The 25,253-nt window shown below is 41.4% G+C and overlaps 2 protein-coding genes across 2 annotated transcripts in view; both read left to right on the top strand.

Annotated features, from left to right (window-relative positions):
- The window catches only part of LOC126108273 (uncharacterized), a 271,988-nt gene that overhangs the window by 105,634 nt on the left and 141,101 nt on the right, over window positions 1–25,253 (top strand). The window lies entirely within an intron of this gene.
- LOC126108888 (TD and POZ domain-containing protein 1-like) overlaps window positions 8,035–25,253 on the top strand; it is a 33,216-nt gene continuing 15,997 nt past the window's right edge. The window contains exons 1-2 of the mRNA XM_049914250.1: window positions 8,035–8,083; window positions 22,396–22,969. Of these exons, the coding sequence (XP_049770207.1) occupies window positions 22,407–22,969 (563 nt within the window). The 5' untranslated portion in view covers window positions 8,035–8,083; window positions 22,396–22,406. The remainder of the gene's footprint in view (window positions 8,084–22,395; window positions 22,970–25,253) is intronic.

The following is a 25,253-nucleotide window of genomic DNA, read 5'->3' as shown; positions in this document are numbered from 1 at the left end:
AACTTCATTGACTTCGCGACCATCAATCCTGATGTTAAGTTTCTCGCTGTTCTCATTTCTACTACTTCTCATTACCTTCGTCTTTCTCCGATTTACTCTCAAACCATACTGTGTACTCATTAGACTGTTCATTCCTTTCAGCAGATCGTTTAATTCTTCTTCACTTTCAGTCAGGATAGCAATGTCATCAGCGAATCGTATCATTGATATCCTTTCCTCTTGTATTTTAATTCCACTCCTGAACCTTTCTTTTGTTTCCATCATTGCTTCCTCGATGTACAGATTGAAGAGTAGGGGCAAAAGGCTACAGCCTTGTCTTACACCCTTCTTAATACGAGCACTTCGTTCTTGATCGTCCACTCTTATTATTCCCTCTCGGTTGTTGTACATATTGTATGTGACCCGTCTCTCCCTATAACTTACCCCAACTTTTTTCAGAACCTCGAACAGCTTGCACCATTTTATATTGTCGAACGATTTTTCCAGGTCGACAAATCCTATGAAAGTGTCTTGATTTTTCTTTAGCCTTGCTTCCATTATTAGCCGTAACGTCAGAATTGCCTCTCTCGTCCCTATACTTTTCCTAAAGCCAAACTGATCGTCACCTAGCGCTATCCCGCCGTTAATTTCGAGGCTGCTGTGACTTGTTACTATTATTGTTCGCCACGTTGCAGCACGGTTTATTTCGGTGTGCAGCACGTCCGACACATCCCAGTGCGACGTGGTCCAGAGACGCGTCGTCACCTCGGCGTTCACTGCGTGTGGCAGCGGCCGCCCCTCCCCCCCTCCTCAGGAGCGCCGGCAGGCGTGCGCGCCGCACCCCTGTCGGGACAGGTGTTGTCGCGCGTCCCCTCAGAAGGCGTGGTGCGCTAGACTCGAGCGAATGTCAGCCGGGTTCTCAGCCGCGATACTTGTCACTGCTCCAGTAATCCTTCCGAGAACTCGTACACCACGGCATTTGCTGTGAAAAAATTGTAAATTATTTAGGGAAAGGGGTGACCCATTTTCTCTGATTGATATCAGTCTGTACTGTCGCGTTAAAACGCGTTTATCTAGAAATGTGAGTGAGCTGACAACAAGCGATAAGCTAAAATGCGAGGCCACCTTATCGGAATTCCCGACACCTGTGAACGCCAGTCCGGCGACGTGTCGTCGTGCACGTTCTGAGGCGCGTGAAGGTCGCTTCGCACGGCGTGGGGAACTGCCGTCTACGGTAGGGTCGTCAGAGACGGAACACGGGCTACGGTCAGAGGAGTGTGGGGAAGGAAACAACACGTGCTCTTTTAAAAGGAGCTGTAATGGCATTCACGATAATTGGTGCCATATTTCCGGATGGGTGTGTCAGAATCCGTGGCAGTATACGAGCAGGAGTCGTCAACTTGACGCGATCTGCGAGAAACCGAGGAAAGCCTGAACATGGCAACCCGACAGGAAGTCGAACCACTGTCCTCCCGAATGTGAGTCCAGAGTGTCTCCCCGCTTCGCCCTTCATAAGCGGTCCACTACCTGCACGTCACACACGTTTCTCACTCGGTTATACGGCGCAGGTGCGTAGGAAGATTGTCTCTCCCAAATGCGCTAAAGGTATTCGAGACCATAGCTCGCTGTCGACGATCATGTTCAGTGTCTTGGTAGATTTGTCACTAGCTCGGGAAACGTTTGAGTGATCTAGTACGTTACACCGCGAAAGCTCAATGTAAACAACAGTCACACTCCGACCCTGATCTATAAAAGACAGTACATAAAAGATTTGTAAGACGCAATCATCTGTTCCTTAGACGAAGAATGTGTCGTTGCTAGAAGACTATATCGAAATGTGAACAGCAATGGAGCTTTTTTCACTTCGTTTACTGACATGCAGTACCACTTAGATGTAGCCTAATACGGTAACAGTACCTGTAAACAACAGCAAAAAGTCGTTTGTTATGCGATTAGAACGCCAGTCTCCAAAGTTTTAAGCCAATAGCATTGAGTGAATACTTGGAGTGGGGAGGCGAAAAAACCACAAAGCGATGTAAAATGGAAACAAATGTACAATTAACTAACGAGGGATGGGGAAGCAAGACTTGGGTTGGTCGGGTGGCTTCCAGAGGCCTGCAGTGCACGTGTTGGGCTACGACCCTGCGCTGACCTCCGGCGCTACGCTCTGTACAGCACTGCCTCGGCGTCTCCATCCACGTCGAGCGGCCGCCACAGAAGCCTTGGGACGAATTCTTAGGCGCTCTGCTGGCACCGTAACGGTCCGGCAGACCTCTTACGCTGGTGTAATGGAGATGCTAATTCGGCACGTTTTGAAAAAAGTCGACGCCGTCCTCGCGAAATCCAATTGTCTGAATTTCGGAAACCAGTTTACACTGTAGGGTGTGGAACTGTTTTCTCCGTCGTTTGCCCCTCATACGACCAGGAGAGTCAAAACAGTGATGTCGGAGGTGTTACAGATCTTACTTTGGTTCAGCCATGACGTACATGTCATCTAATAAGTATCGGAACGTTCTATGGGGCAGATAGACAATATAGACACGCCCACGCCGAAAGGAGATATGTACGAAGAGAAATATGACCGCGCATCCGTATTCTAATATTTCCCCTAAAGCCGCTATCAATTTTTCACTCTTCTTCAACACTTTCTCTGTGATTCTTGGCTGATGTATGTGCAGAAGTTCCACAATACATCTTCTGGAAAGGGACGCACTGTCGTTGATTTCTAAACTGCTCAGCCTGGAAATGATACCTCGGTACACCACAACCTTCAACTTTCGGATAAGACGGCGACATTATTCATGATTGTATTATACAGCATTCTTTACCACCGAGATGGACGCTGCATCTTTTTCTTAACAAAGAAGACGCAAATATCAATCTGTTCAAAGGAGAGATTCTCATCTCCTTACGGCGCCAGTACTGAAATACCTTTACAGAAGCCAGGCCGAGGCGTGCAGACAGACATCTGTCCCTCGATAGCCGCACCACAGGAATAAGACAGGAAGTGGATAAGATTGGTAGAGAGCTCACACCTTCCTCCGCCAAACACCAGTCTCTGTCTTGACGATTCTATAGGCTGTTTGAAACAGTGTTCCATAATCTTAAAAGGTTCCCTTAGAAACCCATGGAAACGAACTTATAATATAAACTGCTCATTCCAAAATTAATGGTATTGAGCATTCGCATGCAAAACAACACTTCTTAGCGCGAGAGACATTTGAATGATGACCCGCTCGAGTTCTAAGTCAAGACTGACAACACGAAGGAACAAATTATCGACATAACAGCATCAGGGACACACACACTTGAATGTCGTGACGTATTGCTGTACTCCCCCCTGCTTAAAATAACTACAGGAACTTTTTCAGCTGACCAGAAAGAGTTGCAGAGCCGTTGACAGTTGGAAGTACGGGAGTTGGGATTTCAGTGCTGAACCGTAGTGGAGTAGAACAATTTTGAGATTACGATTTTGTAGTCAGAAATACGATTTTAGTTTCCCTTCACTCATAAAATAACAAGTCCTGTCAACATGCGGTATATATCTTTGACCTAAGGGTATCCAACGTTTTTTAAATACTTCCCTTTAAGACAACCATCTGTTACTCTGACAAAACTCAGTGGCATATGACCAGTCAATTTATGCAGAATATACGTCGTATATTTATTGTTAAAAAGTACCTTTGTAGAAAGTATTGAATTCTAACTGAGCTCATAACTTTAACTAAGTTCATACTCAGTGGCTCAAACAAAGGGAGAAAAAGTAAGTATTGCGAAATTATTCAAACACGATCAATCACGAACAGTTTGAGATGGATTAAGAAAAACATTTCCATAGTACAATATTGTGTTCATTATACACTTCATCACTTGGTGCCTTTGACTGTGTAGCAAGTGCAGAATGATATCCCTTCGCCAGCCAAGACTTTACATGACGCCCACGTTCGTATCTAGCTGCAGGTGGTCGCAGAAGTCTGATGCGTGAAAAAACTACAAACAGTGCTGATGTAGAGTGAAGATCTCAGTGGTGTCATAATTAAGTTCATTGCAGAAAAGCCACGCTAACACTCCGCACTCGACACTGCAATGCTGTTTATTACTGATAAGAATGTTTTGAACATTGGTGGGTGTACAAGAATAGTTGGCGTTTCTCCGCTTAGTTCTAGTTTCATACGCTGTTTGTACTCCCTGAAGTCCTTTATTATTTCACGAGGACTATTAATCTTCAATCTTTCACACGTTCGAAAAATCTCATTTTCTCCGTAAGTGATCGATATGTTATGAGGCCATAATTTGGAATGAATGACCTTCATGTCATTCATAACAACATCGTAGCTTTCAGATGCATTCACTGTTGATAACAGCCTGTATGACAAATTATTTGCCAAGCTGCGACAAAACTGTTTATCAGAAATCTTAGAAATATTTGTTCTTTCAGGAAGTTCGACACATTGAAAGTTCATATTTTCCATTACAATGTTAGCTACATTTGCATGTTATCCCATTGCATCAACCCGACTTTCAAACACTTTTATGAAAAGTGTAATGTCGTAGTGAGCTTGAACAAGGTTTGCACTTGATCTTTGCAGCTGTAGGGATAGATCGGCGAACTCTTCAAAGACATTATACATTACAGCTAGGTTGGAGACTAAAGATGTCGATGACAATGTGTTACAAAGCCCTTTGTAAGTAGGCCGTTGTTTTGAGTCCCGTCGCGTGTCCTCTGATGCTTCTAAAAAATGATTGTACAGAGCCATGGCAATAAACGGGAGGCCACCCAACGAGTCTCAAGCACATGATCGATTTTCAAAATTTCTTGCTGAAAACCTTTAGCAACAACTGCCAGCTCCCTGCTGTTTTTCGGAGAGCAGCTGAACATATTTCTAACTTTATCCATGAATATTTTAAAGTGATTAATTCCCGCCACTTCTTCTATCCTGTCGTGCACGGCGAGTTCTATACGACGATTCAAACAATGCCAGGTGAATAATTTTGGAAACATTTCCAACACCTGCTTTGCGAAGCCAGACTTTTTTCCTAACATGACAGAAGCTCCTTTGCAAGTCAAATCGATTAAATGGTCTTTCAAAAAGTCACAGCCTAGACCTATGGATTCCAACTACTTTAAAAGTTCTTTCAAGATACCAGATGCTGTTTTGTCATGTAGCTCAAAAATCGTCAAAAAATTGTCATGGGGTTTCCCATTCCTTTTAACAAGGTTCTAAGGTATACAAAGTGTTCTTGACTTCATCCAAAAGAAGTGAAAATTTGGAATCACTCTTTAGTAATTTATTTATTGGATCTGATGTCATCTGGTCAGAAATATGAAGCACTATATTAGAGCAAGCAACATTTTAATGTGGTATTCGTCCCATATCCAAACCATTTTTAATTTGGAGATCAATTTCTGTCTCAAACTCATAAAACGGTCTGTTTAACTCTGCTTGCTTATAAGCTGTGCGAAATACACGCTTCGTAACTACTTGTTGTTCCTGTACCATTGAAGCAACTGGGTTCTGAATGTGACGTTTTTCTGCGTTAGTCTGGATTTTGTTCGCTAAACCGTGAGCTTGAGATGTGCGGTTATCAAATAGTTTTTTCCTAAGAGACGTTAGTCGATCTTTTTTGTTTGTTCCATATGAGCTTACAGGTCCTAAAATGCATTGCTCGCCCAGTTTTAACGCTTTCGTTTTTTGGGCACCCGGTGCAGATACACTTCCACAAACTAGCTTTTTTAATAATTAACCACGGGTTTTTAACTTTATAATCTGTACATTGTTCGATAGACCAACAATCTGGCTTTTCATCATCATTACAATTTTCATTACCGTCTATAGATGTTTTGCCCATATCCATATCCACCAACTTACAGAAATTATCATTTAGCGACGACGACGTAGGAGAAGAACCGTCTGCTTTGCTGTTTGCATCTTCTTCTCCAGCCACAGTTGAAGACGTGGCTGCCGTTTTCGTTGCTGTCACTAACTTTTTGTCTTTTAGGTTTGAAGAAGCCACTTATTTTTTGTAGAGGTACACGTAACTATTGAACTCTCGTGTCCACTCACAGTCACAATGTGTGAATAAACACTACGAACAGACCGAAACAATGCTGCCGCTTCTGAGCAGATCAGCAACTGAGCTGCAAGCGACTGACGTACATAGAGTGAGTGAGTAATGTTGTTGAATGTGAATTCCGAAGGCAGCTGTTGGACTGTCTGTTGGCTTCTCTGTGAGGCAGCGATGGCTTACAAGGCAAACTGATTCGAACAGAAAAAGCCGTGGTCACGACCCGTCTGAATCCTGGACTACAGAGACTGAATTCACAAACAGACACACAGATGGGCCATTATAACTCGAGAACCACTTATGCGATTTACATGTTTCTTTATTTAACTGACAGATATATTATTTTACTATGTATTAGTATATATTTGGCTACTTTAGCTAGCACAAGAAATAAGCTGTGGGTATAATTGCAAGTGAAGTCGCAAGAAAGTGGGCTGCCGTAGCGCTCTCTTGCAGTACGCTGCTTGAACTATTACAGGAAAATCATTTGATTTAGTAATGAATTGTAGACCTCAAAAAGAACCACAAAATTCGACGAGAGCATATGTTTGTCTTTGACAGTTGAGTCACAATCACACTTTTTCTGCTTTGTAGGTGCAGAAACAGGCGACTTCAGAAGACAAAAATCATCATTGTCGTTCAACCGTAATCTTTTTATTTAGATACATCTTTTTGAGCTCTACAACCTGGTACTACATAACGTGGTGCAGTTCTTATGGACTACGTAAGGTATTTCAAGAGAGCACGCTGGCGGAAAACATTTTTACTTCATGTAGCTGATGAAATTTAAACGGCTGAACAGACTTTCAGAACTATAGGTAAGAACCGTCCAGATTAAACCAGCTTTCAAATTAAAAAAGTGCTTTAAAATTGGAACTTTCATTTGAGAATGTAGGGGCAGACAGACAGACAGATAGACTTATGGGTCAAACATATACACCTCCGTTCTGCATTGGGAGTTGAAATTTGCCCCCTGTGGGAGCTTAAAGGTCAAGAGTTCTGTGGACAAAGGGACGTATCGTCTCGAAAGGCTGCCAACTTTTAGTCATGCGTGCTCCATACGCACATTTTATTAGTAGTTATGACATAAATTACGTCACGGAATAAATTGATGTCGTGAAAGCACATTGTACAGACGTTGACATTCAAAAACGGCTTACATTATTTATTTGCCATTGACACACATAACATGACACGTCGCCTTGCTACTACACCGCTGAGGTTGTAGGCAGTCGTAAATAAAAGGCGATATGTACCGATCACAACTTTGGAATGATACTCAACGTATCTTGGGTGTACTGTACGTGCGCACACACACACACACACACACACACACACACACACACACGCAGTACCTCCTGCCCATCACATCACGTTGGTGTCCCATTGTCACGTTCACTTGTAACTTGTAACTTATCGTTACGTTGTGATTTAATACACGCGTACTATTTCAAATCTCCGGTGCTGAACTGTAAAAGGAAAAAAAAAGGTCTCTGGGAGGTGTCGGAACGCGTTCGGCTGAAATTGAGCCCTGCACCAGTGTGAGGATCCGAAAACACTACGTGTATTATTTATGCCTACTGTGTGGATTTCACTTCCGTCTATTCATTCGAGTCAAAGAGAACTGACTTGCAACCATCAGAAGTACAACCGCAGCTGTCCTGAAGACAATGCGAAAATAAACTGTTTGAGTCTGTTCAGATACAGACTGTGTGGAAAGTTATCTCTAAGGAAGTCCCAAGTTTCAATCGGACAAAGAACCCGTGTCGAAATTTTCGATTTCCCAGGGTCAGGGGCGTCACTCGGCAACAGGAGGCTGGCTGTACAATGTAAGCCCGACGACTCGGCGCACTTTAGATTAGGGATCGCCTGATACGGGCCGTCACCAGCCGTCGGTGACGCGTGCAGCAGCAGGCAGGCAGTGACGTCACCCGCCGCCGGCCATATAAGCGGCGGGCAGGCTGTCCGCCCCACACTGCTGCACCAGCGTTCTGCCCGCTGAGCCCACTCCGTGACGTCACTTCTCCCCGAGTCCGAGGTGAGTAGAGGCTGTGTTACACGACTTTTCTCTTCGACAATGTCTTTCTCCTTTAAAAATTCCAAAAAACGATTTTGCTGCCGCTGGAAGACGTCACAGTAACAAATTGTTGCAAGCATAGAGTTATCAACATGGACAGATGCTTGAAATAAAGCACAAATTCCATACCTTTCAATCGAAAGATGTCCTTCACTTAAGTAGCAGACCCATTTGCAGTGTCTGCCGCGAGCAGGATAAGCTCAGAGGACGTTGCCGTCACTGTTACTCAGAGATCAAATAATTGCTCTCGTGTTATTTACTGTGTTCCGTGCAGATTGCTCAAAGTGCATCGCAGGACAGCTCACGCGACACAACTGTGAAAAAACCTAACAGATATTCGGTAATTCAGTTTCTCAGCTTTGCCTATGCTAACCTACCAGCGCTTCAAAAGTAGGAGTAATATATGTTGGTCTTGTTACACTGAAGACCCAGAGAAACTGGTACACCCGCCTAATATTGTGTGCCGCCTCCACAAGCACGCAGGAGTGAAGCAACAGGGTGAGGCATGGACTCGACTAATGTCTGAGGTAGTGCTGGAGAGAATTGGCACCAAGAATCCTGCAGGGCTGTCCTTAAATCTGTAAGAGTACGAGGAAGTGGAGATCTCTTCTGAACAACACGTTGCAAGGCATCCCGAATAAGCTCTATAATATTAATGTCTGGGGAGTCTGGTGGCCAGTGGAAGTGTCTAAACTCGGAGGAGTTTTCCTGGAGCTACTCTGTAGCAATCCTGGACGTGTGTCAGGTCCCATTGTCCTGCTGGAATTGCTCACGTCCGTCGGAATGCACAGTGGACACGAATTGATGCAGGAGATCAGAGAGGATGGTTACGTACGTGTCATGCCTCGAGAGTCGCATCTAGACGTATAAGGGGACCCATATCACTCCAACTGCACTCACCCCGCAACATTACAGACCTTCCGCCAGCTTGAACAGTCCCCTGCTGACACACATGGTATACCGTTTGAAGAGGTTGTCTTCATACACATACTCGACCAACTGCGCGATACAAATTCAAACGACGCTCGTCCGACCAGACAACGTGTTTCCAGTCATCAGCAGTCTACTGTCAGTGCTGACGGGCTCAAGCGAGGCCTGAGGCTTTGCGTCGCGCAGTCACAAAAGTTTTCCGAAAGCCCGTATGGGTGATGTTTCACTGAACGTTTCACACGCTGATACTTGTTGATGGCCCAGCAATGATATCTGCTGCAATTTGCCGAAGGGTTGCACTTCTGTCACATTCAACGATTCTCTTCGGTCGTCGTTCGTCCCGTTCCTGCAGGATCTTTTTCCGGTGCAACGATGTCGGAGACCTGATGTTTTACTGGATTCCTAATATTCGACGTACACTCGTGAAATTGACGTACTGCAATCTCCCCACTTCACCGCCACCTCGGAGATGCTGTATTCCATTGCTCGTGCTCCGACTATAACACCACGTTCAAGCTCACTTAAATGTTTGTAACCTGCCGTTGTAGCATCAGTAACCGATCCAACAACTGCGCCACACACTTGTGTTACATACAAGTTGCCGACCGAAGCGCCGTTTTCTGACTGCGTTACTCTGTATTTCAATACGCAAGTCTATAGCAGGTTCTTTGGCGCTTCAGTGTATGATCCTAGATGGAAACATAAACCGTGAAACATAAACCTGTCCGTCTCGTCAGCATTCCTACTTTGTCCCCTTTAAGGGAATAGTACCTGATTACAGCAGCAGCTACTCACGGGGCATTCTATTGTGTGAAATGTTTTTGAGACGAATTTACATGGAAATCTGTACAGCAGTCAATAAAACATTAAGGTTTCATGGAATAGGAGAGGCATCTTGGTTTCAAGTTTAATCAAAAATGGTTCAAATGGCTCTGAGCACTATGGGACTTGACATCGGAGGTCACCAGTCCAATAGAACTTAGAACTACTTAAACCTAACTAACCTAAGGACATCACACACACCCATGCCCGAGGCAGGATTCGAACCTGCGACCGTAGCACGCGCACGGTTCCGGATTGAAGCGCCTAGACCCACTCGGCCAAGGCGGCCGGTCAAGTTTAATCGTGCCTACCCTGAGACATTCACCGAGGGAACTGTTTTCTGCATTACATGTACATTGCTTCTGATCAGGTGTCACGGGTCTGAGGAACTTGAGATAAGGAGGAAGAAAATTTTTCCTAGTTAGAGATGCCACCAAATTGGATTTATATATAAGTCATGTAACTTTATGGCTGAAACAAGTTTGTTGCTTTGCCAATTTGTTTGCTATTGAAAGGTGGCTACACTGAGCCACAGCGCCAAAGATCGCGCCAGAGAGTATTGTTCCGCCGCCTCCACTGGCAGTGCTTATTGAGACGTAGCGGCAGGCAGTTCTTACCGAGAAGTTGTGGTGGACACTGCTTGTCGTGAAGTCAGAGTGAGATGTGGTAGTGGAGAGTGTTGTCCCATGTTTTATGCAGTGGTTTGATGGGAGAGATAGCAGATGTTGTTCTAATGGAGATATTGTAATGGTCAGAGTGCATTTCGTCAATATATATGGAGGTATTTTCTTTTATTCTTTTATTCTTTCAGTGACCTGAATGATGTGTCATTACAGGTTCAGTCAACAAAGCATCTGGCGTGTGTTCTTGTATTAGAGTGTAATTTTGGTTTTCTTGCACAATTACAGTATTTCTAATTTTCTTTTATCACCTCAGTATAAATGGTATTTAAAACTTCTTGTCTTGTTGAAGAAGAACCGTGCCAGATGTGTACGTTGAGTCATACTTCCACACACAGAACAGCTACACTTGTGCTATGTTGGCTTTGTAGATTTTATAGTTGCTGGGGACTTAATTAATTAAGTGTGTTAACGAAAATTTTCTTACATTCTTTGTTGTCATTCTAGGCAGTCAGATTGCGTACTAATACTAGTCAGGGCCAGCCGTTTACGAAACAGCGTAATCGGACATACAGCTACTAAAAATATTTGCATTCATATTTATTTTAATTAAGCCCCCATGCACGTGGCGACCCTGCCAGGATCGTCCCTTGGAATTCTTCTGATTGCAAAAATAGTAGACAGTAGTATTGTTGCAGTAATTTGTAGTTTAGTAATTGTAGTCTATTTTGCATGTGTAGATTTGGTGATTGTTATTCTTCGATTGTTCGTTAATCGTGTTTGAAGGAAGCATTTCGTGTGATTGATATTGTTGGTGATAAAGTGTCATTGTGTGTAATTTTCATATAGTGACGAGTTTTGTATGTTTTGTAAATGATTACGCGATCGATGAAAAAGGCAAAAATGATGGATAGTGAAAATGACGAAATTGTTAACATGGCGAACTCGCCAACACAGGAGAACAGTGTGATGAATAATGAAGTGGAAAACGATGTAATAAGTCGGGAAAATAGTCCGGAACCATTTCAAAATTTTTCTCAATCATAAAATTCACAGAATCCGAGATTAACGACAGAAGATTCTGGAATAGTATCGAACACAGATAGCTTTACAGCTATGACGAAGGAAACTGACTTTGCGGGAAATGTTAGAGGCGAAAAGAATTTCGAACCGGCTAACATGGAGCAGTTGATGGGTGTAATATTAAATTTGGGATCAGAATTAAAAACACGGTTAGACTCACAAATAGGAAAATTAAAACTGAGATGGGAACTTTGCGATCTGAAATTAAAACTGATAGGGGAACAATGGAAACACGGTTAGACTCACTGGGATCACAGATGGGAACTTTGGCAACACGATTAGAAGCTGATATGGAAACAATGGAAACACGGTTAGACTCACGAATAGGGACATGTTTCAAAAATATGAAAGATGAATTAAAGAAAGAAATCAGAGAAGAAGTACAACCGATTTTGAATTCTCACAATAATAGATTAATTGCAGTAGAGATTAGACAAAGGGAACAGGATAGAGAACAGGAGGAAAAAGATCGCGTGATAGTACAGAAATTTTCAGAGTTAAATTTACAACGTGCACACGATAAGAAAGAAATATTTGAGAGAATCGAGGAATCCGCACCAATTGACAGAATAAATAACTTAACGCAACAGTGTGAACAGTTAACTACTAAATGCGTTAATACTGAAACGCGAGTCGCGACACTTACGGAAGACGTAAATAAACAGAAAGAACAAATAGGTGATTTATCGGAAAGAGTTGAGGAGATTTTAGATAAACTGACAAGTCTTAGTTTAAATGGGGACAAAGATTCAGATGACACAGCATCATTGCCATTTGCAGAAACCGAAGAGTATCAGAACATAAATAAACATGTTGAAAATCAGGGAAAATTTAATGAACGCGTTAAAAGGGAAGTTGAGGCATTACGAAAGCAAGTGAAACAAATTGAAGGCGAAATCGTAGGTAAAGACAGTAGAAGAAATTTAGAATCACAGATAGCAGAGGGGTTTGAAGAAAATAATTTGTTTCATTTACGGGATGCAACAAGAGATCGCCAGGCGCGCGAACTTGACAATAATCGACCTTGGGACTGGGACAGACGCGGTAGGTCTTTGTCGCCACGAGGCGAAAACTTTGACTATAAACACTTTTTGACTGTTCGGAAATTTAAGATCTTCCGCAATTCTAAGAATGACATACATCCGTGTGCATGGTTAGATCAATTTATGTACGCACTCCCACCAAATTGGCCACTAAGTCACAAACTGGAATTTATGTGTGGATATTTAGAAAACGAACCGGCGACGCGGATGCGCGCACTTATTAGAGATTGTAATAATCTGAATGATTTTTATCATGCATTTCTATCGGCATATTGGTCCGAAAACACGCAAGACAGAGTCAAACACAGTCTTATTATGCAGCGTAATTTCAAACAGTCTGAGTTCCGCACGCCAGCAGAATATTTTGAAGACATGATTTGAAAGAATCAGTTCCTTTCCAACCCTTATACCCCGACTGAATTAATTCGCATTTGTTTAACCAAGCTGCCACAATCCATAAGACAAATTGCTTTAGCCGGAAGATGTAAAGACGACATTGAGACTTTTAAGACTTTGTTGCAAGAACTCGAGTATGACAACGACGACGGGACTACCTGTAATTTTTTCAGTAACAGTAATTATGATAGATTTTCAGAGAAAAGAGATAGTGATCGGAACGGACGTTATAGCGGTAATTTTGAGAATGACAGACGAAACAGACAGGACAATAGATACCAGCCTTATGACAATAACAGACGTTCTAACAGAAATTACACAGACAGTTATAATAACGGTAATTCCTACCGGAATGATCAATCATACGGAAACAGTAATCGGTATCATCAAGACAGAAATTATTCATACAGTAATAGAAATTCTTACTACAGAAATAACCAGGGTAGTAGATACAACAATAATTTCAGAAGTGACAGTCGAAATTACACAAGAAGTAGTTATGCAGACAGACAGGAAAACAGAAATTTTAATAACAGACACAACCAAGAATTTGTATCTAACAGACAGGAGGGACCTAATTGGCATCCTCCACGTGACAGAACCTCAGAGAGACAAGTCCAAATCGTAGAAATGGATCCGCGAAATGACGCGAATAATCAAAGACGTGACGCAAACAATCGACAATGACTAGCAGCTTCGGCTTCTGGCAGCAATATAGACGGTTCAGAAAGTAATGACACTACGGCTTTACACTACGTACGCCTGGAAGACATGAGAGACATTTTGTTAGACGAAAAGGAAAATAATGTAGACGCATTTTTACATCCTGTTATTGAAGTATGTGTGGGTAAGAATAAGTTCACTGCAGTTTTAGATTCTGGGAGCCCATTGAACGTCATTAGTGAATCAGTTTTTCGTATATGTGAAAGAACTATTGCCTGTCCTCTGTTACCTATTTCTAAAACTACAATTCGAGGAGCGATTTCTGGAAAAGGTGTAGAAGTTAAACAACAGACCAACCTAAATTTCAATTGTCAAGGATACGAATTTTCTGCTAATTTTATTATTGTTCCATTACTCAGTACACAAATTATATTAGGTATGGAGTTTCTTAACGCACATAAGGCAATTTTGAACTTTAAAGAAGGAAGTGTGAATTTGACTGTTTCCGGAATACCGAAATGTTTGAAATTTTTCGAGTGTTTAGCAAGATCTGAGTCAGATACAAAATGTTTAAGGTTTCTTACTTCTGATGTTTTCGTTGAGCATTATGACTACAATGTGTTTATTCATGACAATGACAATAGATACAGAGACGCGATGGCTGATATAATTAATAGCGAAGAATTAATTAATGAAAAGGTTAAGAAAGCTGAAGTGCCAGATGACGTTGCAAGAGAAGAGCTGCACCACATTTTGACTTCACATGCTACAGTATTTAGTCATCACACAGGAACTATACAAGGCTTACAATATTTATTTAAAGTAAAAGAACACACACCATTTCGCGGGAAAACGTACGCTATTCCTTTGGCTTACAGAGACAAGGTTAAGAATGAACTTCAGTACATGTTAGATCAGGGCATTATTGAGCCTGCAGTCAGTCCTTATACTAGCCCATTACACGTTGTTCTTAAAAAGGATGGGTCAATTCGTTTGGTTCTGGATTCCAGACAGATAAATAACATCATCATTCCTGAAACTGGCCGCCCACAAAATTTAGATGAACTTCTTCAACATTTCCATGGAATTAAAGTTTTATCCACGATTGACATGCGCGCAAGTTTTTGGCAAATAGAACTCCACCCTGATTGTAGAAAATACACTGCCTTTTTAGCCTTTGGTAACTGTTACCAGTTTCGGAAATTACCGTTTGGACTTACTGTATCTTCAGCAGCATTCATTCGTAGTTTAAACGAAATTTTACCTGTTTATCTTCGTGACAATATTACTTCATATGTTGACGACATTCTTATTGCTAAACATTCTTGGAGTGAGCACAACAAAATTTTGGATTCATTGTTACGTATCTTTGCAAGAGTTGGCATTACTGTGAACTTGGAGAAATCTGAATTTGATCGTTCACAGGTGAAATTTCTCGGTCACATTATTTCTACAGAAGGTATTCTTCCTGATCCAGAAAAACTTGACGCTATTCGTAATTATGCTGTTCCTACCACAAAACGTGATGTTCGTAGTTTCCTTGGTGTCTGTAATTTTCTTAGACGCTTTGTTAAATTGGACAATTTGGCCACACCTCGTTTATGTGAACTATCTGGAAAGAAATCTAATTGGTGTTGGGATGAGGAAGCTCAGTCAGAATTTGAACAACTTCGTGATGCTTTAGTTGCTGCTCCACTTCTTTCACACCCGGATTTATCTAAAGATTTTTGTTTGGCGACGGATTCATCATACAAAGGCCTAGGTGCACATTTATTTCAAGAGATAGAAGAAAACGGCGTTGTAGTCCAGAAAACTATTGCATTTGGAAGTCGTGTTCTCTCTAAATCAGAAAAGAATTATTCGATTACGGAACTTGAAGCTTTGGCTGTTGTTTGGGCTTTTACAAAATTTCGGACATTTTTGTTTGGCAGACATACTAAGGTTTACACCGATCATCGAGCTCTGGAATTTCTTATGTCGACAAAATTAACTCATGGCAGATTGTCACGATGGGCGTTGTACCTACAGGAATTTAATTTTAGTATTGTTTACATACAGGGTTCTTCAAATATTGTTGCCGATGCTTTATCACGTGCACCTATGGGTTTGAAACAAAGTGCTGAAGAGGACTGCAAGGAAAACAATTATTGTTTGACGTATATTCAAGGTGTTGCGTTTGAGAACTTTATTTCGTCTTCGCTCCAGGACATTGCTAAGGAGCAAAATAAGGATCCAATCTGGAAGGACATTAAGGAGAAGTGGAGGAGAAAGGAAAGCGTAGCGATTAGACAGCATTATTTAGTTCGCAATGACATTCTTTTTAAACGAAAATCGGTCGACAACTCTGTTTGGTTAGTTTGTATTCCTGATGAGTGGGTTAATAAGCTGATTTGGTATACGCATTTCAGTTATGCACACTTTGGTCCCAGAAAATGCTTTCATAAATTACGAGAAAATTGCTACTTCAATAATATGGAAAAACGTATTCGATCTGTTCTGGCCAAATGCAAATTATGTCAAAACGCTAAGCCGCCAACAGTTTCTCACAGAGCACCGTTGTTTCCTATCATTCCAGCGAAATTAAAGGACATGGCTGCAGTTGATTTGTTCGGTCCAGTGGTTCGATCTACTAATGGTTTTGCGTACATTTTCGTAGCAGTGGAGTTGACATCAAAATATGTGTGTTTTACACCGTTACGCAAAGCAACAGCTCGTTCAGTATCTAATGCTTTCATTAACCATTTTCTTAAAGAAGTTGGTCATGTTGATAAGGTTATATCAGATAATGGATCACAGTTTCGTTCTAAAATTTGGCTTCGTACTCTACGGCGTCGTAAGATTAAACCAATTTTCATTTCACTTTTTCACCCTCAATCTAACGCTTCAGAGAGATGGATGAAGGAAATCAATAAATTGTGTCGTCTTTATTGTCATCAGAATCACAGAACTTGGGATCAGTATCTTCATATTTTTCAAAACATTCTGAATGAACTCCCTAATGATTCAACTTCTTTACCGCTTATACTGATATTAAAAAACAAAGCACCGACAAATCGCATTTCTGAAATCGTTCCTTTTCCGCCTACACGGAAACTGCGGCATTCTGAAGTTGTGAACATGGCTCTGCAAAATATTGCATCTGCGGGTGCTAGAAGAGAGAAATCAGCTAAGCATCCTGGTCGTTTTAAAATCTTGTCAGTTGGTCAAAAGGTGTTAATTAAGTCTCATCGTTTGTCTCACAAAGGAAAAGGCTTGTGTCGGAAATTTTTTCTGCTTTATAACGGTCCATATAGAATTCGCAAAATTATTCATGATAACACTGTTGAAGTAGAAACTCTTAAATCACGACGCTCTAAGGGAATACATCATATATCAAACGTTAAAATTTTTGTAGAATGACATACTTGTGAGAAACTAACAGCTAGATGTAAACACGCGGAGAGTACAAAGGATACCGCGCTGTGTTTTGGCGGCGGCACATACTCAAAGCAACAGTCAAGTCTGCGCGCCGCACAAGGCAGTCGTTAACCGCAAACAATTGCTTTCTACGTCACGCGCCTACAGCTGATCGAGCGCTCAGTGCGAATGCACTGACAGCCGTAAACAAATACACAGTCTTTCTCCGAATAAAATCAGTATAAAGCTATAGTGACTTGATGAATTATGTTATTAACATTCAGTATTTTTCAGGATACGGTTCTATAAAATATTTAAGAACTTCAGGTAAATTCTGTGCGTGTCCGACGTTAAGACGACTTGCTATCGAGAAAATTTCAGGAAAAATGTCATTTCGAAGAAGAAAGTAATCTGCACGGCTTTTTCACTGATGTCATATTTTTTTATTATGTGCATGCTGTGCTTATTTATTTAAATTATAATTGTCACCTGATTAATTGTGCTGATGTGGTTAGGTATGTAAGTTATACTTTGTGATTTATCTGCTTGCGCCTTCATGTTTACTTATTTGCTTGCGCCTTCATGTTTATTTATTAAAATTACATATGAACATTTATTTGCTTACGGTGATACGATGCTGATGACCTGTTTATTACGTAAGATATGTTTGCTGCTATGCGTATGGATTGCATATTTATACATTTCTGTTTGTTGTCACAACTACTCTTTAATTTGGTATATAGAAATGCTGTTGTACTGTGTATGAACATAGAGTTTAGGTTACACTATGGTATTAGTTACAGATTGTTCGCTTGGCAGAGCCTCGTTGTAAGAATTGTGCTGCATCCACTTGTTGACATTCTGTTCACTACTGGTATATTTACTCCCTATTGCTTGCTTTGCTTACGCTCAGTGCCTTATATTTTTAAGATAAGAAAATGAACTGCTATAATTCGACGAACGACATTAGTACAAGAAACTTCATAGAAGTCACATGAGCTGGAGGTTTTATGAAAGCTATATAAATGTATGCCAATAGGAAGGAAGCTAACGACATGACATACCAACACAGTTATTACACTGCATTTTTCGTGAGCAATTGAAATAGGAAGTGACACTTGACACAAGAAATACTCCACATGTTTGCTTCTGTTTGCCATAATTCTTGAAGTGGTGTCCACACTGTGAAATATTAGGATCATTCACACTCCGTAATCGTACTTAATTACTGAGAGTTATTCGAACTAAGTCTATTACAGGTCATGTATGCATTCTTTGTTTATAATTCATAATGAGTAGAAGTTTTTGGTCAGATGGATTACACAGAGGTTGTGTGTTGACAGTGTGTCTTCGGATTGTATGGGATGTGGAGGTTTGCATTAGGATTTTATCTGTACTTGTTCGACGAAACTGACTTGAGGAAACAGTTGTTATGGAAGTGAAATGATATTGGTGCTAAGGTTTATATGTCGACGTATTGAAGAGGTATTATTGAGGTATTGAGATTATATGAAGTTGATTGGAGCTTTGGTGGATAAGAGGTAAAGTAAGTGAGGTGCATATTTTTTTTGTTGTTGGTCTATATGGAACAAGGAGGATGAAGATAGCAGACTAGAACACTAAAATGGAAGGAAGATTGTCTACACACACTTTGTTAAATCACTAAGCAGTATGTACTTTTTTTTTTTTTTTTGGAGAGAGGAAGCATTGCATATCTTGGCACACTGACAGTTGTTCAGCAACCGTACATTTCGATCTGGCTTGGCAAACATTGGTCTTGACATGATGACAATGACGTTGACTTAACTATGATTGACTGTTATACATTGGTGCCACTACCACTTGATACACAAGTTGAACATAAAATTTTGACAGAATTGAATTTACACAGTTAACACTATTCAATTACACAGTAGTACTTAATGTGGATGAAAGATGAGTGAGTGTGTTTTGTGTGTTTTCCTTTCCTAATCCTACCCACCTATTTCCTAAATATTATTTTATTTGTTTGTAGTGGCTTGCACTGACACCCATAAATATTATAGGTTTACTGATGTATGTGTATTTGTGATAGTAATATGACAATTATCTGATATCATTTGTGTGTTTGTTATGATTTGTATGTTTAGTGTAAGAGCATTGTAAAAGCATTTGTATGTGTATTCAAACTATTGTTCATGCTTGAACTGTCTGAGTAGTGATGGTGAATATTATGAACTGTTACCTGCACTTTTCAACATGATGTGTGACACTTAGAAATGTTTAATTTCTGCTGATGAACTGTGTGATCAGTGATAGTAAATATTATGGACTGTTACTTGTACTTTTTCTACATGATTGGTGGCACTAGTACATGTTTAATTTCTGCTGATGAACTGTGTGATCAGTGATAGTAAATATTATGGACTGTTACTTGTACTTTTTCTACATGATTGGTGCCACTAGGACATGTTTAATTTCTGCTGATGAACAGTGTGATCAGTGATAGCGAATATTATGGACTGTTACTTGTACTTTTTCTACATGATTGGTGCCACTAGGACATGTTTAATTTCTGCTGATGAACAGTGTGATCAGTGATAGTGAATATGATGGACTGTTACTTGTACTTTTTCTACATGACTGGTGCCACTAGGACATGTTTAATTTCTGCTGATGAACAGTGTGATCAGTGGTAGTGAATATTATGGACTGTTACTTGTACTTTTTCTACATCATTGGTGCCACTAGGACATATTTAATTTCTGCTGATGAACTATGTGATCAGTGATAGTAAATATTATGGACTGTTACTTGTACTTTTTCTACATGATTGGTGGCACTAGGACATGTTTAATTTCTGCTGATGAACTGTGTGATCACTGATAGTAAATATTATGGACTGTTACTCGTACTTTTTCTACATGATTGGTGGCACTAGGACATGTTTAATTTCTGCTGATGAACTGTGTGATCAGTGATAGTAAATATTATGGACTGTTACTTGTACTTTTTCTACATGATTGGTGCCACTAGGACATGTTTAATTTCTGCTGATGAACAGTGTGATCAGTGATAGCGAATATTATGGACTGTTACTTGTACTTTTTCTACATGATTGGTGCCACTAGGACATTTTAATTTCTGCTGATGAACAGTGTGATCAGTGATAGTGAATATGATGGACTGTTACTTGTACTTTTTCTACATGATTGGTGCCACTAGGACATTTTAATTTCTGCTGATGAACAGTGTGATCAGTGATAGTGAATATTATGGACTGCTGTCTGCACCTACTCAACATTGCTGGGTGCCACTGATGGACTGCTTCTACTGAAATGATCTCACCTGATGGTGTCTGCACCTACTCAACATTGCTGGATGCCATTAATGGACTGCTTCTACTGAAATGATGTCACCTGTTGGAGTCTGCACCTACTCAACATTGCTGGGTGCCACTGATGGACTGCTTCTACTGAAATGATGTCACCTCTTGGAGTCTGCACCTGTTCCACAATGCTGGGTGCCACTGATGGACTGCTTCTACTGAAATGATGTCACCTGTTGGAGTCTGCACCTGTTCCACAATGCTGGGTGCCACTGATGGACTGCTTCTACTGAAATGATGTCACCTGTTGGAGTCTGCACCTGTTCCACAATGCTGGGTGCCACTGATGGACTGCTTCTACTGAAATGATGTCACCTGTTGGAGTCTGCACCTGTTCCACAATGCTGGGTGCCACTGATGGACTGCTTCTACTGAAATGATGTCACCTGATGGTGTCCGCACTTACTCAACATTGCTGGGTGCCCCTGATGGACTGCTTCTGCTGAAATGATGTCACGTGTTGGAGTCTGCACCTACTCCACAATGCTGGGTGCCACTGATGGACTGCTTCTACTGAGATGATGTCACTTGTTGCTGTAGCACCTATTCAACAGTGCTGGGTGCTACTGCTGGAACTGTCAACCACTTGTTGTGAAAATTTGTGTAAACTGATTTTTTTTGTGTATTACTGTTTGTGAAAGTTATAAGACTCTTACCTGCTCATATTCGTCATTGCTGACGCTATCGATTGAATTGTTTAACCACATGATATTTGTGTAAACTATTATGTAAAGTCACATGTATGAAAGAATTTGTATTGCTTAGTGTATTTTATATATTAGGATATTGTAAGGTCAGTGCAAAGCCAAAATTTTATCTAGTTATATGATATTTACGTATTAATATTATCTTTTATTTTTGTCTGTATTTTTTTGACGAATTTGGTGGTATTTTCACCACCAATGCTGGCAAAAATACCATCAAATTCTAGCCCGTGGAGGAGGGGCATATGAAAGGTGGCTACACAGAGCCACAGCGCCAAAGATCGCGCCAGAGAGTATTGTTCCGCCGCCTCCACTGGCAGTGGTTATTGAGACGTAGCGGCAGGCAGTTCTTACCGAGAAGTTGTGGTGGACACTGCTTGTCGTGAAGTCAGAGTGAGATGTGGTAGTGGAGAGTGTTGTCCCATGTTTTATGCAGTGGTTTGATGGGAGAGATAGCAGATGTTGTTCTAATGGAGATATTGTAATGGTCAGAGTGCATTTCGTCAATATATATGGAGGTATTTTCTTTTATTCTTTTATTCTTTCAGTGACCTGAATAATGTGTCATTACAGGTTCAGTCAACAAAGCGTCTGGCGTGTGTTCTTGTATTAGAGTGTAATTTTGGTTTTCTTGCACAATTATAGTATTTCTAATTTTCTTTTATCACGTCAGTATAAATGGTATTTAAAATTTCTTGTCTTGTTGAAGAAGAACCGTGCCAGATGTGTACGTTGAGTCATACTTCCACACACAGAACAGCTACACTTGTGCTATGTTGGGTTCGTAGATTTTATAGTTGCTGGGGACTTAATTAATTAACTGTGTTAACGAAAATTTTCTTACATTCTTTGTTGTCATTCTAAGCAGTCAGATCGCATACTAATACTAGTCAGGGCCAGCCGTTTACAAAACAGCGTAATCGGACTTACAGCTACTAAAAATATTTGCATTCATATTTATTTTAATTAAGCCCCCATGCACTATGACATAAATAAATTATCTATTGACTGAGAACAACAACATTTTTAGAAGGTGAAAGCAGTCTATCATAGCACCACAGTGGTTGTTACAAAACTTAGGTGATCGCGAAGCAGTACGGACCCTTGTCATTTGAAGGAAACTGGTGACGTTGCAATTGATTCAGGGTGGACAACACTTCCACAGCTGCTGTTTCATACAGGTCTGCATGCACCTCGTACAAGTGTTGAGGGTGCAGTGCGAGGGCTGCTCAGTGTCACTGTGTTTCAGGACCACCCACCATGTCGGCAGTTACGGAGGTTCAGAACAACACAACCGAGGCCCTTGCCGCCCTGCTAGACGGGGGTCAAGGCTCCCTGGTGACGCTGGTGGCGGGCGAGACGAGGGTGGCGGCTCACAGGGCCGTGTTGGCAGCCGCGAGCCCCGTGTTCGCAGCGATGTTCGCGCACGACATGCTGGAGGCCAGCTGCGGCCAGGTGAGCATCGACGACGTGGAGGGCCCGGTGCTGAGGCTCCTGGTGGCCTACACGTATACCCTGCGGGCCCCCCAGGTGCCCGACACGGCCGCCCAGCTGCTCTCGGCGGCCGACAAGTACGGCTTGTCGGCCCTGAAGGCTGCCTGCGAGCGGCAGCTGATTTCGCAGTTGGCCGTCGAGACCGCAGCGGCGACGGCCGTCAGGGCAGTGAGGCACTCGTGCCCGGACGCCACCAGGGCTGCCGTCGCCTTCATAAAGGACCACCTGCAGGTGATGGCCACGCGGGGCTGGGCGGACGCTGTGCTCGAGTACCCGCAAGAAGTCATTGAAGTCAGCAGTATGCTCGGTGAGCCACCTGCAGAAGCCAGGTAAGCACAATTCCCTTCTTGGCAGTGCTAGTGTGAATTTGACGTCGTCCTTGCTTTGTTCGTCCTTGCTTTGTTCGTCCTTGCTTTGTTCGTCCTTGCTTTGTTCATCCTTGCTTTGTTCGTCCCTGCTTTGTTCGTCCCTGCTTTGTTTGTCCCTGCTTTGTTCGTCCTTGCTTTGTTCGTCCCTGCTTTGTTCGTCCCTGCTTTGTTCGTCCCTGCTTTGTTCGTTGTGGGTTTCTTTGCTGCCTACATAGCATAACACTTTAATGTCATCTACTTCGCATTCGGGAGGACGACGGTTCAATCCCGTCTCCAGCCATCCTGATTTAGGTTTTCCGTGATTTCCCTAAATCGTTTCAGGCAAATGCCGGGATGGTTCCTTTGAAAGGGCACGGCCGATTTCCTTCCCCATCCTTCCCTAACCCGAGCTTGCACTCCGTCTCTAATGACCTCGTTGTCGACGGTACGTTAAAACAACACTAACCTAACTCATCTACTTACTGATCGTCGGTCACGATGCTAAGTCTCTTGCTGTTTACACTTCTTCTGCTTCTTATCAATTTCGCCTTTCTCTGATTTACTCAGATTCCGTATTCTGTACTAATTAGACTGTTCATTCCATTCAGCAAACCCTGTAATTATTCTTCACTGTCACTCAGGGAATCAGTCATCAGCAAATCTTACATCATTTCACCCTGAATTTTAATTCCACTCTACAATCTTTCCATTATTTCCATCATCGTTTCTTCGATTTATAGATTGAACAGTAGGGGCGAAGAATTACATCCCTGTCTGACACCCTTTTTAATCTGAATACTTCATTCTTGGTCTTCCACTCTTATTTTACCTTCTTGCCTCTTGTACATATTGCAAATTACTCGTCGTTCCCTATAGCTTACATGTATTTTTGTCAGAATTTCTAACATCTTGCACCACTTGATATTGCCGAACGTTTTCACCAGGACCACAAATCCTATGAACGTCACGGAACATCAATTTTCTTATCATTCTCCTGTGTATTATCCTTGTCAGAAACGTGGATGCTTCAGCTGTTAAGCTGATTGTGCGATAATTCTCACGCTTCTCTGCTCTTGCAGTCTCCCAAATCGTGATGATTATATTTCTCTCAAAGTCAGATTGTATATTGCCAGACTCATACATTCTACACACCAGTGAGAATAGACCTTTTGCCACCTCCCCCAATGATTTTAGAACTTCTGATTGAATGTTGTCTATACCTTACGCCTTCTTTGATCTTAAATTTTCCAAAGTGCTTTTAAATTCTGATTCTAATCACCAATATTTTCCATACCGACTCCTGCTTGTTCTTCTGTCACGCCATCAGACAAGTTGTTCCAATAAGAGAGGCCTTCAGTGTACTCTTTCCAACTATCCGATCTCGCCTCTGTATCTAACACTGGAATTCCAATTGTGCTCTTAATGTTACCACGCTTGCTTTTAATTCCGTGGAAGATTTTTCTATATGCTGCGTCAGTTGTCTCAAGAATCATTTCTTCTTTGATTTCTTCACATTTTTCGTGCAGCCAATTCACCTTAGCTTCTCTGCACTTCCTATTCATTTCATCCTTAAGTGATATATTTCTCAATTACTGAATTTTCCTGAATATTTTTGTTCTTTGACTGATCAACTGAAGGATTTCTTATATTTTCCATGGTTTCTTCGCAGTTAGCTTCTTTGTACCTACGTTTTTCTTTCCAACTTCTCTTAATGTCGTTTTTAAAGATCTCCATTCCTCTTAAACTGAACTAGCTATTGAGCTGTTTATTATCGCAGTATCTGTAGCCTCAGAGAACATAAATCTCATCTCTTCTTACCTTAGTACTACTGTATTCCACTTCTTTGTACATCGATTGCTCCTGACGAGTCACGTAAAATTCAGCCTACTCTTCATCACTGCTAAATTGTTATGAGTGTATATGTACTCCTGGGTATGCTTTACAGTCCAGTATCTGATTTCAAAATCTGACTTTAAACCTCCCATGTTTCGGTCCTTTCCCAAGTATACCCCCTTGTCTCAAGATTCTTGAATATACTATACCAGCTATTACTAGGATAAATTTACTATAGAACTTAACTAGCCTTTCTTCTCTCCTATTCCTATTATCAAGTACATATTCTCGTGTAACCCTTTCTTCTACTCCTTCCCCTATGGTTGCATTTCAATCCCTCCATGACATATTACATATGTACCGAATTACCTGTTCAATATCCTCATACTTTCTCTCTCTTCACCTTCAACTTGCGACGTCATTATGTATACCT

This window comes from Schistocerca cancellata, chromosome 11 (assembly GCF_023864275.1).
Source record: "Schistocerca cancellata isolate TAMUIC-IGC-003103 chromosome 11, iqSchCanc2.1, whole genome shotgun sequence".
Lineage (NCBI taxonomy): Eukaryota > Metazoa > Arthropoda > Insecta > Orthoptera > Acrididae > Schistocerca > Schistocerca cancellata.
The sequence above is the reverse complement of the archived record's forward strand: the minus strand, read 5'-3'. Positions and strand labels throughout refer to the sequence as shown.